The sequence below is a fragment of the Ranitomeya variabilis genome, chromosome 1, assembly GCF_051348905.1.
Source record: "Ranitomeya variabilis isolate aRanVar5 chromosome 1, aRanVar5.hap1, whole genome shotgun sequence".
NCBI classification, from domain to species: domain Eukaryota; kingdom Metazoa; phylum Chordata; class Amphibia; order Anura; family Dendrobatidae; genus Ranitomeya; species Ranitomeya variabilis.
Genome location: NC_135232.1, coordinates 64,585,156 through 64,601,913, shown reverse-complemented (window position 1 = coordinate 64,601,913; position 16,758 = coordinate 64,585,156). Strand labels below are relative to the sequence as shown.

At 44.4% G+C, this 16,758-nt stretch overlaps 1 protein-coding gene across 1 annotated transcript in view; it reads left to right on the top strand.

Moving 5' to 3' along the window:
* The window catches only part of LOC143805226 (aquaporin-3), a 40,899-nt gene extending 29,945 nt beyond the window's left edge, over positions 1–10,954 (top strand). The window contains exons 2-6 of the mRNA XM_077284248.1: positions 438–564; positions 3,042–3,179; positions 6,963–7,081; positions 8,785–9,002; positions 9,520–10,954. Coding sequence (XP_077140363.1) covers positions 438–564; positions 3,042–3,179; positions 6,963–7,081; positions 8,785–9,002; positions 9,520–9,688 — 771 coding nt within the window. The 3' untranslated portion in view covers positions 9,689–10,954. The remainder of the gene's footprint in view (positions 1–437; positions 565–3,041; positions 3,180–6,962; positions 7,082–8,784; positions 9,003–9,519) is intronic.
* Positions 10,955–16,758: the final 5,804 nt, after the last annotated feature.

Genomic DNA, 16,758 nt, shown 5'->3' with positions numbered 1-16,758 from the left:
TTCTGCTGGTGCAGTCACTGTGTACATACATTACATTACTGATCCTGAGTTACATCCCGTATTATACCCCGGAGCTGCACTCACTATTCTGCTGGTGCAGTCACTGTGTACATACATTACTGATCCTGAGTTACATCCTGTATTATACTCCAGAGCTGCACTCACTATTCTGCTGGTGCAGTCACTGTGTACATACATTACATTACTGATCCTGTACTGATCCTGAGTTACCTCCTGTATTATACTCCAGAGCTGCACTCACTATTCTGCTTTTGGAGTCACTGTATGACATGGCCTTTATTGTATGCAATTCAGGAATTTTGCTCTGTAATCTCCATTTTTTGTTTGGGGGGAGGGGTATTCTTCGTTTTGTGTGAGTGCAGAGGTTTTGTGTTTGGAGACATAGTAGTAATGGCCGGTCTCTTTCTGTCCTGCAGATGTTCGGCTGTGGCTCGGTGGCGCAGGTCGTCCTCAGTAAAGGTTCCCACGGTCAATTCTTGACGGTCAATCTGGCTTTTGGATTTGCTGTGATGCTCGGCATCCTCATCGCTGGACAAGTTTCAGGTACGAGCAATGTGTGAACCCCTCTTCCTCATAAGGTGCTGCCATTTTCTTTGCCCTGGCCTTGGCCTCTGTATTGTAGAGGGTCACATCCTTAGGTTACAATTTGGGGGCAGACGGCAGATAAATCTATAGAGGGGCTTCTGCTGCATAATGAAAACTTGTACAGCTTGTTTCTCACCACTTTCAAGACCTCTGCTTACTGTCAGTGACTGGAAACATCCAGACGTTCAGAATCTGTCCTGACCACAAAGCTGAGGGTTTGCTACAATTGTATCAAAACAAAGGAAACCTCTTTGTGCACATGATACTTTACATTTCACAGATCACAAGAGATCGTCAACTACACTGGATACGTTGTAGCCAATGCAAAGTATTAGGCTATGTTCACACACAGCTTCTTTTTTTTGGCAGCTTTTTTTTTTTTTTAGCTGCTTTCTATAGTTCCAGCAAAAGCTAAGATTTCTTAAATCTCATGCACACACTTTTATGTTTTCCCGATTGTTTTTGAGAATTGCAGCACGTGGATTTTTTCATAGTTTTTGTAACATTCTTCACTTATAGAAAGCAGTGAAAAAAAGAAATAGTGCAGAAAATGTGTTTGTAGCTTTTTTGGTGAATAAGACTAAGTTAATTAAACACATACTGCAGATAAATGGCGCAGGTAATCTGCACCCAAAAAAAGCTGGAAAAAAAGGCCGAGTAAAGAATGCAGCATTTTTACTGCCAAAAGAGCAGATTTTGGCTGCAGAAAAAGCCGCTGCGTGTGAACATAGCATTGGGTACATGCACATGTTGAGTGTTTGCAGCAGCATTTTTTTGCACTTTTTTTGTGTTTTTCTTTTTTTTTCTCCTTTCATTTAAATAGATAAAAAACGGCTTTTAGTATTTTTCCCTCTTTAAAAAAAAAAACAAGAAAAGAAAAGTAAAACAACAGAATTTTTGCCTCTTAAAATGATTTCTATTCGCTGACAGTAAGCAGACATCCTAACCATACAGAATGGAAGAAAATTACTTTAGAAAGAGGCAAAAATAATCATTATACAGTAACTAGTGATTCGACTTTCTTCAGGATATGGACACATTCAGGGACATTTTTTTACATTATTTTTACATTAGGTTCCATTTAAAAGTTTGCACTGTTTGGAATTTAAAGGCTTTTTTCCCCCCATTTCTATTCTATGTGTTGCATTTCTGTGGAATATCCAGTAAAGACATTTCACATTTCTCTGGATCATGGGAGCTGGATGGTTTTTCGTTTTCCACCTATTAAACGCAGTGACCCGTGCCCCCGGTGGAGAGTTACATGGACTTTTCCATATCTTGTTTATAACTCTTTTATCCACCTTTATCTGACCTGTGAATGAAGTGAACTCATAAATCAGCATAGAGGAAATAAAAAGAAATGGATAAAAAAAGTTACAAACTTTTGTCACTTTGTAACTTTTCTCATAACTAGCTCACTGACAGATTTTCAGTGCACTCATTCTGCAGCCAGCAATCTACAGGAAAACAAGGAGCTTAGTGAAAAAATGGGGCAACGTTTTTAATGCACATTTAATGCAACATTTTTTTAGCCCAAAATTCATGCATTTAAGTAAATAAAAAACAACCCCTTTTTAAAATGACTATTGTCTTAATGTGCGGGGGCAGCGGAAAGCGGAGACCCTAAGTATGAGCATCTCTTTCTGTGGCAGATGGATTACTACATTTTCCCTGAACCAACTGCAGTTTTTCCCAGGGATGGCAAGGGGTTTCAGAAACCCACTCCATGGCAACCTGCTCATTGTAAAACTTGTCCTTTAATCAGAGACCCTTTAATAAAATCAGTTGCCAGAATTACCAGAACATTAAAGGAGTTATCCAGGCTTGAAGTTCAAGTCCGCAGTCACTCAGTGACTTGTGAATCCATCAGCGCGCAGTGTGCACACTTCCAGGATTCTCCGGTGCCAGCGCCAGGAGCGGCTGAGCATATGATCACAAGTATGCGATTTGCATATATGCGGTCACATGCCGACTAGACGTGCGTGGCTTCACTCAATACAAGTGAAGTGAGAAAGGTAAGACACGACTAGTTGGAATGTGGCCGGAATATTGCAAATCGCCCTCTACCAGCATCGGAGAATCCTGACAGTGCACACAGTGAGGATTCACAAGTCTGCAGTCATATAGCGCTTGAGCTCCAAGCCTGGACAACCCCTTTAATACAGGATTAGGCTATAGAAACCTCAAGTTTATTCATGTATATGGAAAACAATGGTTAATACAATAAAGAGAATGTTAATGTTAGATGAAACGCTCCTTCAAGGAGATTTTTTTAGGTTTGTGTGCCTTTAATTCGCAGGTGAACTGTGTGAACCTAATGACTGATGTCAGACTATTGATCCTTACTAGCTGACCTTGTGTATTGACATTCTGCATAGAGAGCACAGACCCCGTCCTCTTTCCATTGGGCCTTACAATGCCATTGTCTTCTGCAGGTGGCCATTTGAATCCAGCCGTCACTTTTGCCTTGTGCTTAATGGCGAGAGAACCTTGGATCAAGCTCCCTGTGTACACCTTGGCACAGACTCTAGGAGCGTTCCTCGGAGCCGGCATCGTTTACGGCCTGTACTTTGGTAAGTCAAATGCAGGGCATTCTGGGTGTTGTAGTTTGTCAACAGGAAAGCCAAAAGGTGGAGAACATGGATTTAGGAGATGAGTTCGACATAAACATTAGATTATTGCCAGTTTTGGAAGAATTGGATGATTTTAGGCAATAGTCTCATGGTCAGAAGAGCCGAGTCTGGGAGACTAGGGGTGGATGAAATCGATCTGCTGATTGAATGAATATGGAATAATTTATACCCCCCACCATTCATTTGTCCTTTAAGGGCATCTAAGATCAAAATAAAGGTCTACCCATGATGACCTCTTCTATGAGCCAGAAGAATAAGCAATCACATATGTAAGTGCACTGATTCTAAAAGGAGTCAATCAGCACAAAATGACTGTTCAAACCAGCTGTTATATAATGTCCCCCATCTTATAATAATGTCCCCATCCTAAGCCCTTCCTGGTATAATGTCCCCCATCCTGCAATAATGTCCCCATCCTAGGCTCTTCCTTGTATAATGTCCCCATCCTGTAATAATGTCCCCATGCTAGGCTCTTCCTTGTATAATGTCCCCATCCTGTAATAATGTCCCCATCCTAGGCCCTTCCTAGCATAATGTCCCCATCCTGTAATAATGTCCCCATCCTAGGCTCTTCCTTGTATACTGTAATAATGTCCCCATCCTAGGTCCTTCCTGGAATAATGTCCCCCATCCTGCAATAATGTCCCTATCCTAGGCCCTTCCTGGTACAATGTCCCTATTCTGCAATAATGTCCCCATCCTAGGCTCTTCCTTTTATAATGTCCCCCATCCTATAGTAATGTCCCCATCCAAGGTCCTTCCTGGAATAATCTCCCCATCCTGTAATAATGTCCCCATCCTAGGCCCTTCCTGGTATAATGTCCCTATTCTGCAATAATGTCCCCATCCTAGGTCCTTTCTGGTATAATGTCCCCATCCTGTAATAATGTCCCTCATTCTGCACCCTCTGTGACAGCGATGGTTACGGCCCTGTTCTCACCTACTCTTTCTTGTCTACCATCACCCTCCCCTGACTCCTGTAAAGCCAGAACTGTCAATCAAGGAAGAAGAAAGTGCAGAAATACAATAAAGCAGGTACGAAGATGCACCGGACTGCGCGGCCACGCCATGGGGCATCAAGCACCCATGCTTGGTTTGAACAGTCGTTTTGTGCTGACAGCCTCGCTTTAATGGGTGAGGTGTGTTGCTTCAGACACCTGGGTGGCATCACTAAAACAAATTGCCAATGGTTTAAGCAATGGGATCTACAAATACTTCAATTCTATGCATTAATTGGACAAATTAGACACAAATCTGCTAAAATTAGAGGAAGGTAGAAGATAAAGTCTATAAGGTCACTTTGTATCATTGCGTAAATGGCAGTTCCCCAGAGTTTCCACTTTAGATGCAGGCTGTATATACTGCCATCGTTGTGGTTCCATTAGTAGAATACAGAATCTAGTAACATTTTCACATTTCACTTGCTGCTATTCAGATGGCACCACACACCGCGTATTCGGGAGAAGTTTATATAACGAGCGTATCTGAGTATGGTGTAATGGATGTAATTACATATCGCTACAATGTTACATGAACGATTATAAGGACTATTCTCCTACACAACTGACACATTTCCACCCTTCTCCATCCCAAATATGACAACTATGAAATATATCATAAGCGGCTTGTTCAGGTTTTCCCACTTCTAAGCTTATAATTTTCCTGCCAAATACAGCAGGTTCCACCCAAGACTGAGCCTTGTCCCACGAGTGATATATGCTTCAGAAGTTAAAAAATAAAATAAAGTCATTAGGAAATTGCAGGAAGCGCTAATTATCTGGGCGCAGCGCTCACTGTTTAATGTCGGATCATTCTTTGTTAGGGGCCCAATTGGATGATAAACCAGAAAGAAACAGGTTCCACCAGCAACAGCTCGTTATAAATAGCTGGATCTCAACCAAGGAACTAATATACAAATGGCAACAATGTTATTAAGTGTCATTGTGTGAATTCTCTGTTTAAATTGGAAACAATTGAATAATTATAAGGCCGGAAACAATTACCGGTAACCCATCCAAATACCAGGCTACGGTGAGAATCAAGACAAAATGTAAAAGAGTCCGATGGGCCCCGGTGCAATATTCGTACCTGGGCCCACACCTGCATGTTGGTCAGATGTATGGGCCCTTGTAGCATTTGAGATCCTATAAAGACATACTTGTTTGCCTCCCCATGTAATATTGTCCCCCATCCTGGCTCCTTCTTGGAATAATCTCCCCTATTCATGGCCCCATGCTATAATATTTTTCCTCAACCTGAGCCCCTTCCTGGTATAATGTCGACCCTCCTGGTATAATGTCCCCAATCGGGTATAATGTCCCCATTCTGGAATATTGTCCCCCATCATGGTATAATATCCCCAGTTCTGACATAATGTCCCACATGCTTATATAATTTCTCCCATCCTGGTATAATGTCCCAATTCTGGCAAAATATCCCCCACGCTAGTATAATGTCTCCATTCTGGTATAATGTCCCCCATGCTGGTATAATGTCCCCCATGCTAGTATAGTGACTCCAGTCTGGTACAATGTCCCCCATGCTAGTATAATGTCCCCATTCTGGTATAATGTCCCCATCCTAGTAAAATGTCCCCCATGCTGGTGTAATATCCCCTATCCTGGTATAATGTCCCCCATGCTGATCCCCTTTAGTTCTTCTCCAGAACATTTTAAAAAGAGACAAATAATACCACTCACCTTCCCCCGCTTCCATGCCATGCTGGGTCCTCTTCTGTAGCTAGTGCAGGAGCCGACAGCTAACTTCGGTGTGCCAGTATGAGCAGCGCATGACTTTTCTGCCATGTGTCACTAGCAATCCGATGCCTGCAGCATGTCTCTGATTGGCTAGCGGCATGTATTGCAGTGTATGGACTCAGCGGGTCTCTGCTTCCCTATACATTTCACCTGAATGTGCATCCAAGTATGCACATCTAGGTAAAATTGGCGTTGACGGGCCCCCCTCCCGCACTGACCAAGTCATGGTTGCACCCTCTGCGTCCGCAGTCGTTACGCCCCTTCTCATCCATTTCTGATTGTGTAATGGCAGCTTTCACATATGCTTTGTGTTTCAGTTCTTCACCATGTTTAAAATAGAACTATTAATCTATGGGACTCCTTGCGCAACGCGCTGTTATGATTCTCCATTGCTGGCACAGGAAATGGGCGGCCATATTCCTTCTAGACTTTATACAGCCTTGCTCAATTCACTTACGTTGAGCGAGGCCGCGCATGTCTAGTCTGCATGTGACCGCTTGTATACAAATTGCACCCGTGCCAGCCACTCATGGCGAATCCTCACAGCGGGCAGTTCATGAGATGTGAGGAGTCACAAGTCTGCAGTCACACAGAGTGACTGCCGACATGTAGCCTAAAGTCGGATAACCCATGTAAGGGTATATTGACAAGTGGTAACTTTTTTGCAGACATTTTTACAACTGTCCCATCTATCTCATAGGAGCTTGCATATTGCATGTGCTTTCCCACAAAACAGTTCCAGTTAACAAATAGAACACATTTTCAGTAGCATGAGTAAATGAGTATTGCTCCATTTTTTTATTTTTGTAAACTAATGTGTACATTTTTTTTTAAACAGTCCCCCACCTCTGCCTTAGACAACCCCTTTAATTCTACGGTCATATCTATAGTACAGATTTTGCTTTGTGTTTGCCTTGATATTTTCTTATCAAGCAGTAGATAACATTTTCACTTTCCAATATTTCAGATGCCATCTGGGCTTTTGCAAATGACAGTCTCTATGTGACCGGTGACAACGGCACAGCCGGCATTTTCGCCACTTACCCTACGGATCATCTCACGCTGCTAAATGGCTTCTTTGATCAGGTAACACAATTTCTCTCTTTTCAGGGATTTGCTGAACCTGGTTTGTTATTCAGAGGTCCAGAAGTGAGTGCAGGGCTAGTAAGGGTTGTCATAGGGACACCAACACAGAAAGTTTTTTTAATACTGAGCCTAATGGTAGCTCGGCATGGGGAAAATATATTTTAAAGGGTGTTTGCATCTTTTGACATGTCATTGAGACATGAAAGAAGATGGTCTGCTGGCTGCAACTGACGATGAAAGAACGCACATAACAGACCTATTAAGTTATGTAGCAAAACCAAAGAAATGAGGCGGAGTATAAGTAGGTATAAATGCAATGTATAGGAACATGTTCACACTGTGGCTATTCCACAGGCAAAACCTGAGAAAAAAACCCAAAAATGGTCATATACCCTCATCCAATGATCTTCATGATCCAAAAAACATAAAAGTCATCCCATTGCGACAAGGTGTCAACCGTCCTCAATATAGATGGGGGCAGAGCAGGAGCCAGGCCCAACTGTTCAGACATCTGCCCATGGGAAGCTATATAGATGTAATGCCTAGCTTACTACTACCAGGACAACCAAAGTGTTCGGCCCCCATAAAATAATAAAGCCTATACTCACCTCCCATTCCGGCACTCACTCTCTCTGGGCTCTCGTGTGGTTGTTGTGACACGTGACGCCGACCCCAATCAGCGCTGGCGTCACTGTCCCCGCCTTCGGACAAATCGAACATGAAGAGGAAGTCCGGGCTGCAGCTGATCACGGACTTCCTCTTCCTGCTCAATTCGATAGGAGGCGAGGACAGTGACACCAGCACTGATTGGGTGCCGGCGTCACGTGTCCCAACAACAGGACGGGAGCCCCGGGAGAGCGAGTGTCGACATAGCAGGAACAGTGCTGGCACAGGAGGTGAGTATAGGCTTTATTATTTTATGGGGCCATGCAAGGGGTATAAGAAGAAGTTGTCCAGGTAGTGGACAACTTCTTTAAGTTATATAGGCTCACAATCAGCATAACTATAGTGTCACATGGTTAAGCATCAAGAACCTCCACCATTGCTATTTTTCTCTTACCAAAATTAATTGCTGTCAATAAGTGATATGCTGTATGTTATTTTTTTTGACAACCCCTTCACCTTTAAGTTCCTTTTGATGATTATCTGAGTGATTGGTCCTGTTTTGCCTGTTGCAAAATGATATGCACTGTACACATATTTGTCTCAGATCAGTAGCTCTCAGCGACCTGATCCAGTCCTGTTGAGTCCTATCTCTTGACCTCCTACGACCTTGAAACATGTCTCCGTAATTAAAGATCAGTCCTCACATGTCTTAAAAATTCGACCTTGACAACACACCAGATGCTTCTTCCCTGCTTCAGCTTCAATGAGTTCTTTGTTCAACTTCAAGAAAACAAACTTTCATTAAACCGTTAAGACTCCGGACTCTCCATGTCTCTGGTTAAAGAGAACGTCTCCCAAGAAAAATCTACTCTCTTCAAACAATGTGATAAAATTATTTTTACGAAAAGCTCGGCAAACACTAGTGGTGCCACCATTACAGACCCCACATCTGCTTTTCCCATGGTCAATATTATTTTGGTTGGAGATATAATGGTGACCATATTGGTTGCCATTGGTTGATTTTTAAATTTCCTGAATATTGTTTCCTATTATTTTTAATTTTAATATTCTAAAAACATTTTCATTTTTTTTTTCAGTTTATCGGCACTGCAGCTTTGGTCGTCTGTGTCTTGGCTATTGTTGACCCCTACAACAACCCTATCCCTCGTGGGCTTGAAGCCTTCACCGTTGGATTTGTTGTTCTTGTCATTGGATTGTCTATGGGCTTCAACTCTGGTTATGCCGTCAACCCTGCTAGGGACTTTGGACCACGTCTCTTCACCGCCTTGGCTGGCTGGGGCACAGACGTCTTTACGTAAGTGTTGGAAGTTTTTTCCTATGACAATAATAACATTAGTACCATACCTAATTCTTCTCACCAAAAAAAACCCAAATGCGCAGACGCTGGGGTGCACTATACCCTTATTTCTCAGCGCTGAAGAACAAGGCCCCTTAATTTCCACCGTTAAAAGGCTTATCTGCAGTCGTTAAGGGGCTAAACCTCTTACAGTCAATACAGACCCTAGACCACCTAAATTTAACATCCGCCTAGACCCTATAAATACACAATGTAGACCCCTCAATAATACACACCCTCAAACCAGACTCTCTAAATATAGCCTCCAGACTAGATCACAAAGTAAGCCCAAACTTGTAAAAAGTGCTATCTTTCCACCTCCTCGGTCTCAGGATCAGTGACATTGACTTCAGTAGAGTCATTGACCTCAGGACACCATCTAATGGGGACTCTTGTAATTTTCCATTTGCACATTAAGTTATCATATTATATTCTTTATATACAACACATTAATAAAATCACTTTGTTTCCATAGTGCTGGCGGACAGTGGTGGTGGGTTCCCATCGTTTCACCTTTACTGGGAGCCGTTGCTGGAGTTATGGTCTACCAACTAATGATTGGCTGCCATATTGAGCCTGCACCAGCGTCTACAGAACAAGAAAATGTCAAGTTGGCCAACGTCAAACACAAAGAGAGGATCTAAAGAGGCAGCCACTAGAGGACTAAATATCATGGCTGCCACCAGCCAAGAACAAAATAATGGACGACCTCTGTGTGTCTTACACATTAGATATTCCTTGTATACCATTAGCAAATTGTCAGATGTGCAAAAATGTCTTCCCCTATTGAGCAAATCCGTCTTCCCTTACCATGCGCTGTACATAAAGCATATATGGACTGTGGCATTGAGCTATGTAAGAGCGCTGGCTGTATAAAGTCTCGTTAGACAATATTTTTGTCACTTTACAAGGGCAGGTACCAAGTGATCCCTATGGCTACTATGGAGTCTTTGGAGAGAAGGAAAGAGTTGTGTCCATCAACGTCTCTCTTTCCATTCTCCGTAATCAAATAGGGAGGAAAGATGTCCATGTGTCCAGGTTGCCCGGGATTGAGGAAGTTTGGCAGGACCTAGCATGAGGTTGGAGGACTCTTCCCCTATTGTCCATTCCTCATTATAACAGTGAATGCAGCTCGGAGCTTATAACTAAGTATTTACTCTTTCTGACTTGGATCAATGTCATTTTGTAATAGTTTTTTACAAGTAAAAACCATTTGAACAAATATTAGAATGATATGCATATAAAAATGTCATCTATTCTTAGAAGTCCAATAGGTGTTCCTTATACAGTGATCGGCCACCTTCTCTGTATAACATATATACAGGCTTGGACTGGCCCACAGGGGAACAGGAGAATCCTCCGGTAGGCCGCTGTGAAAAAGTGCTAATGAGTAGTGCTGTTACACACGAGTCACAATTTGCAGAAAAAAGGTATAATCTAATCATTCATTAAACAAGCTAGCCAAATTAGCTTTATATAGAAGTAAAAGTAAATGTGTATGGTTGTTTCTGCATGTAGCTGACCAGTGGGCCCCAAGAATCGATGTTACTGTGTCATGGCTGTACTGGATGCATATGCAATGGGTAAATCTACTGACTGCAATGTATGTGCGGCCCCAATGGGCATTTCTGTAATACTATGAGCCAGGCCGGACCATTGACTGCAATGACATATAAACTGGAAGCCACTATGGTGCATTACTGTGCTGTATCACTTACTATCCATTCATCAGACAATGCTTGTGGGGGGTTTTCTATGATGATTTTCTTTTTTAAGAAGAGGTTGTGATTGCTTTAATATCACGCTAATGATGACGGCTGTAAGCTTTGTACATATACCTTGTTGCAATTGCTTGTGCATTGAATATATTTTACGTGCCATTAAATACAATATTGTTATAGAAAATATGAGATGTGCGTCCCTTTCATTCTTTGCACATTGTGTCCATACGTTGGCTCTGGTTTGACCATTTTTGCATGCGTGTATATTCAACACGAACCATTAATGGACATTACATGAACGCTCCGGTCCTGAGTGCCGGCGGCAGTGCCGGGTATTGATGCAAGTTTCTCGCATTGAACTCGCAAGTGTGACCCCGGCCTTACAGAGGGTTACCACTTTCGGAAAACCCATGTCCCACAGCTGCAGTTTTTACTCACCCTTCTGAGGTCAAGCGGTGAGTCTCCACGACTCCTTCATGTCTGTTATTATCTGCAGCACTGACGTAATGTCGACAGCGCTGCAGCCAATCAGTGAGCTCAGCTGCTCTGACTGACTATGGCACAAGTCGCTCAGCTCCCTGATCGGCTGCAGCACTTTCTATAAGAACTCAGCGCTGCAAACAATAACACATACAGTAAACTGTGTCTGGGGGACAGACTTTTTTTGGAGACCAGAAAATCAATTCAACACAAGTTTTTGAAAATCTTTTTCCCAAGTTTATTCAGTTTCGTGTGGATTTGTTCAAATGCACATATGCATAGACAACATGGAGAGGAGGTCATGGTTTGGCCATACTAGGGCACTTCTACCAAGATTTCACATACTAAAGCACCATGATAGTGAAGAACCACTTCTGAACTTCTCCTAGTTAGACTGGTCTTGATCCAGTTGATCTCCATTGTGGTTTGATTTGTTCTTGAATCTTGATTGTAATAAAATCTGGAGGAAAGATGAAGAGTCCAATAGGGTCTTATCCGGATTAAAAAAGGAACAGAGGCGGAGAAAATGCTCACTTGGGGGGGGGGGGGGGGTGTTGTAAAAGTCACAACCCCTATGTTAGCGTGAACTGATATAGGCTGCTGCAGATCCGCAATGTATATCATATACAGACGAAGGCGGAAGCCGAAACGCGCGTCGGGGTGGATGCCACACGGATACAGGAACCTCTAACTGTAAGTTTGCACTACTTTATAGAGCATCGCTGATGCTATCTACCACTTTGGCATGTATATAGTTTACTTTATGTCACTTGCCCCTGCTGCACGTGCATCTTATAAGGACATAGACATGATCTAATTGCTATTATGCATTAACATGAGCGAGCTTTATGGATACTTCTATGCACTTGCACCTTAACCCCTGTACTCTGCATTATTCTTATGATACATAACTATCTTGTGCAATATACTTAAACCTGTATTCAGAGGAGTTTGATACTCAAACATCTGGTTACCTAACTTGGTGTGTGCCCCTTGTTTTTTTTTTTTTACTGTTTTTAACTAATGTGATTTGTTATCCTTGTATATTATTATTTATTTATATAGCACTATTAATTCCATGGTGCTGTACATGAGAAAAGGGGATACATACAGGGTTATAGATATCGCTTACAGTAAACAAATTTACAGTGACAGACTGGTACAGAGGGGAGAGGACAGTGTCCTTGTGGACTTACATTCTACGGGATAATGGGGAAGAGACAAGAGGACGGGGGTGCGGCTGCTCTGGAAGTGATGAGGCGGCAGCTCTGGCGGTGGTGAGGCGGCAGCTCTGGTGGTGGTGAGGCGGCAGCTCCGGCGGTGGTGAGGCGGCAGCTCTGGTGGTGGTGAGGCGGCAGCTCTGGCGGTGGTGAGGCGGCAGCTCGGGTGGTGGTGAGGCGGCAGCTCCGGTGGTGGTGAGGCGGCAGCTCTGGTGGTGGTGAGGCGGCAGCTCTGGCGGTGGTGAGGCGGCAGCTCTGGTGGTGGTGAGGCGGCAGCTCCGGCGGGGGTGAGGCGGCAGCTCCGGCGGTGGTGAGGCCGCAGCTCTGGTGGTGGTGAGGCCGCAGCTCTGGTGGTGGTGAGGCAGCAGAATGGTTATTGTAGGCTGTAGGCTTCCCTGAAGAGATGGGTTTTCAGGTTCCTTCTGAAGAATCCGAGGGTGGTGGATAATCGGACGTGTTGAGGTGTGGAATTCCAGAGGATGGAGGATATTTGGGAGAAATCTTGGAGGCGGTTGTGTGAGGAAGAATAAGTGTGGAGGAGAGTAGGAGGTCTTGGGAGGATCGAAGATTACGCGAGGGAAAGTAGTGGCCGATTAGTTCAGAGATATAGGGAGGGGACAGGTTGTGGATGGCTTTGTAGATCAGTATTAGTAGTTTGAACTGGATTCGTTGGGGAATTGGAAGCCAGTGGAGGGATTTGCAGAGGGGAGAAACAGGGGAGTAGCGAGGAGAGAGGTGGATTAGCCGGGCAGCAGCGTTGAGGATAGACTGGAGTGGTGCAAGATAGTTAGCAGGGAGGCCACAGAGGAGGGTGCTGCAGTAATCGAGGCGGGAGATGATAAGGGCATGCACAAGAGTTTTAGTAGATTGTGGGCTGAGGAAGGGACGGATTCTGGCAATATTTTTGAGTTGGAGGCGACAGGAGGGGGCAAGAGTTTGGACGTGCGGTTTGAAGGACAGGGCAGAGTCAAGAGTTACCCTGAGGCAGCGGATTTCAGGTGCGGCAGAGAGCGTGATGCCGTTTACCATAATAGATAGATCAGGTAGGGGGGATACGCGAGATGGGGGAAAGATGATGAGTTCGGTTTTGTCTGCATTGCGTTTTAGGGAGCGAGAATACTATATTTATTTTAGTATTTTTCAGTGTGAGGGGAACGCAGCACTCTGCCTAGTTACTCTTGGGGTCGGTAAAAAACGTTGATACTTAGTCTAAGGCCGGGGTCACACTTGCGACTTCAATGCGAGAAACTCGCGCATCAATACTGGCACTGCTGCCGGCACTCGGGAACGGACTGTGTTGCTGCATGTATTTCTATGCAGCTAAACTCTCAAGTCCCGAGTGCTGGCGGCAAGTGTGACACCGGCCTAATATTGTATTGTGTTGGTTTGCAGGGGTCCTCCTGATGGAGATATAGAATACAGAGCCTATGAAGGGACTGCATAGATCCATATCATCATCCCACTCATGAACAGCCCATGGATAAATACTAAAATACTAAAATCAATACCAATATAGCTTCATCTCTTTATCGTGGTATATACTACAGAACTCTACAAGGACTGCTTAGGCTGGAGTCACACTTGGCGTAAGACAATACGCCACGTATTATACGTCCGTACTACGGCCGTAATACGGAGAAATGTTCCCAAAATATTGATCCGTAGTCAGGGTGTTTCAGCGTATTTTGCGCATGGCATCCTCCGTATGTAATCCGTATGGCATCCGTACTGCGAGATTTTCGCGCAGGCTTGCAAAACCGACATCTAATGGATTTATGTGCTCAAATGTTAGGGAAAACATATATACAGTATATATATATATATATATATATATATATATATATGTCATTGAGACACATATATATATATTCTGTATTTAGATTTCATTCAGCGCGATATCTGTGAAAAGCCGGTAATTCAATTGCCGGCTTTTCATTTCTCCTGCACAAACCCGACAGGATATGAGACATGGTTTACATATAGTAAACCATCTCATATCCCCTTTTTTTTGCATATTCCACACTACTAATGTTAGTAGTGTGTATGTGCAAAATTTCAGCGCTGTAGCTGCTGAAATAAAGGGTTAAATGGCGGAAAAAATTGGCGTGGGCTCCCGCGCAATTTTCTCCGCCAGAATGGTAAAGCCAGTGACTGAGGGCAGATATTAATAGCTTAGAGAGGGTCCATGGCTATTGGCCCCCCTGGCTACAAACATCTGCCCCCAGCCACCCCAGAAAAGGCACATCTGGAAGATGCGCCTATTCTGGCACTTGGTCACTCTCTTCCCACTCCCTGTAGCGGTGGGATATGGGGTAATGAAGGGTTAATGCCACCTTGCTATTGGAAGGTGACATTAAGCCAGATTAATAATGGAGAGGCGTCAATTATGACACCTATCCATTATTAATCCAATTGTTTGAAAGGGTTAAAAAACACACACACACACATGATTTAAAAGTATTTTAATGAAATAAACACAGCGGTTGTTTAAATAATTTATTGCTCTCTCAATCCATTTCCAGGCCCTCGCTTGGCAAAATAATAAACTTTTGTTTATTATAAAGTTTGGAGTGGTTGGAGTGACTGTGGAAAGTTTGAGGGGTGGAGATGAAGCTGGAGTGGAGCCTGGGTGGAGTCTCAAAGGGGCTTGAACATTTTGCCAGTATGGGGCCCTGAAATAAAATTTCTGGTGGCAGCCCTGAGTACAAGACTTGGTAAGGTTGGCTCCATACAACTTTCCCTTTATATACTGTAAATGAAGGTAAAAGAAAACTGCTATGTGGTCCAAGGTGATGATTTCAGAATGTGTCCCTCCATCTTTGATCTAAGGATGACAGTTTAAGGCCAGAGTCACACTACCGAACAACACAGCGTCGGCCGAGTGCTATGCGATAAAGCATCACAGCACTCGGCTCAGTGTTACTTTATGGGGCAGCTCAGATCTGCGATTATTTTCCCATGCTGAATTGGCAGCATGCTGTGATTGGCACTGAGACTCAGCTCACTCAGACCCATATAAGTCTATGGGTGCAAGTGACACAACACACTGCACTCGGATATAACCAGAGTGCGGTGGGATATATGCCGATGCAGGCAGCGGAGGAGATGGAGGACTTATTTTCCCCATCTTCTGCATTGACTCTGTATGAGTAGATCAGACTGCACTCGGGTGACTTTCCAGTGCAGTGCGATGTTTCACAAGTGGAGTGCTCACCAGGGCTTAGGGGATACTCGGGCCAGGTCCGGTGGTCAGTAAAAGGGGTAGTCACGGTGGCAGCGTCCCGGTCCGTGGCCCTGGGAGTCCAAATTAAAGGGAAAGACTTTAAAGGGGTTTTTAGGAATAAGAATGTTCGTGACGCCACCTGTGGTATTTGGTCAGGGATGACCGACGTTGCTTAAAGGGGTCCTCTGGGGGTGATGGCACTGCAGCAAGATGGTATGGCTTCCCACAGGTGAAGCTGGGTCCCCAGGGCTTCCGGTGTAGTAGGAAAGATGATGTGGTGCCAGAAAGAACAAGGACACAGAGTTGCAGTCTCTTTACCAGTTTACTGGTGGTTTATGGCCACAGTCCAGGGTACCAGCAACAGGTTACGGTGGGGTCTGGAAATGATTAGAATTCCCCTTGCCAGGTCAGATTGGGAGCCTTCCACTCTGCACTGTACTATAGTCCCTTGTTGCCTATAGCTTCTTTCAAGATCCTCTCTCACTCTCTGTCCTGGGATGGTACCCGCATGGTAGGCAACGCGAGTCATTTTACAGGTGTCTCTAAGATGACTCCGGGCTCTGTATGTTGCTATACCTCAGGGATGTGGGCAAGTAACTTTCAATCTCCTGCCCTCCGGTTTCTGCAATGGGACATACAGTCCCACACAGCCTCGGGCTCCCGGTGCCCGATCTCTGCGCTTCAGCGTGGAGGGAGCCCAGTCGCAGCTCTCCTCCAGCTCCTCACTTCTCCTCCGCTCCTTCCTCCTTCACTGTCTCACACAATCTAATCTAACTCCTTCTCCAAGCCAGAATGTATCTCTAGGGAAGCTCCCCTGAAACCGGGTCTAGAGCTCCCCCTTCTGGCCTGGAGTCAGAACATGTTGCATGTACAGGTTACCTGTCAAACGGATCCTCCTCGTTTCCAGGCATGGCTTCACCCTCCCCAAGGGGCAGCCAATACCACTGTGGTACCTGAACTCCTGGGGTGCCACACACACACCCACAGATCTGTATGGGTGCGTGTGATCAGAGTGTCGAAGCCACACGCAACATGCTGCGATTGCTTTCTCATGCATAGCACTCGGCCGT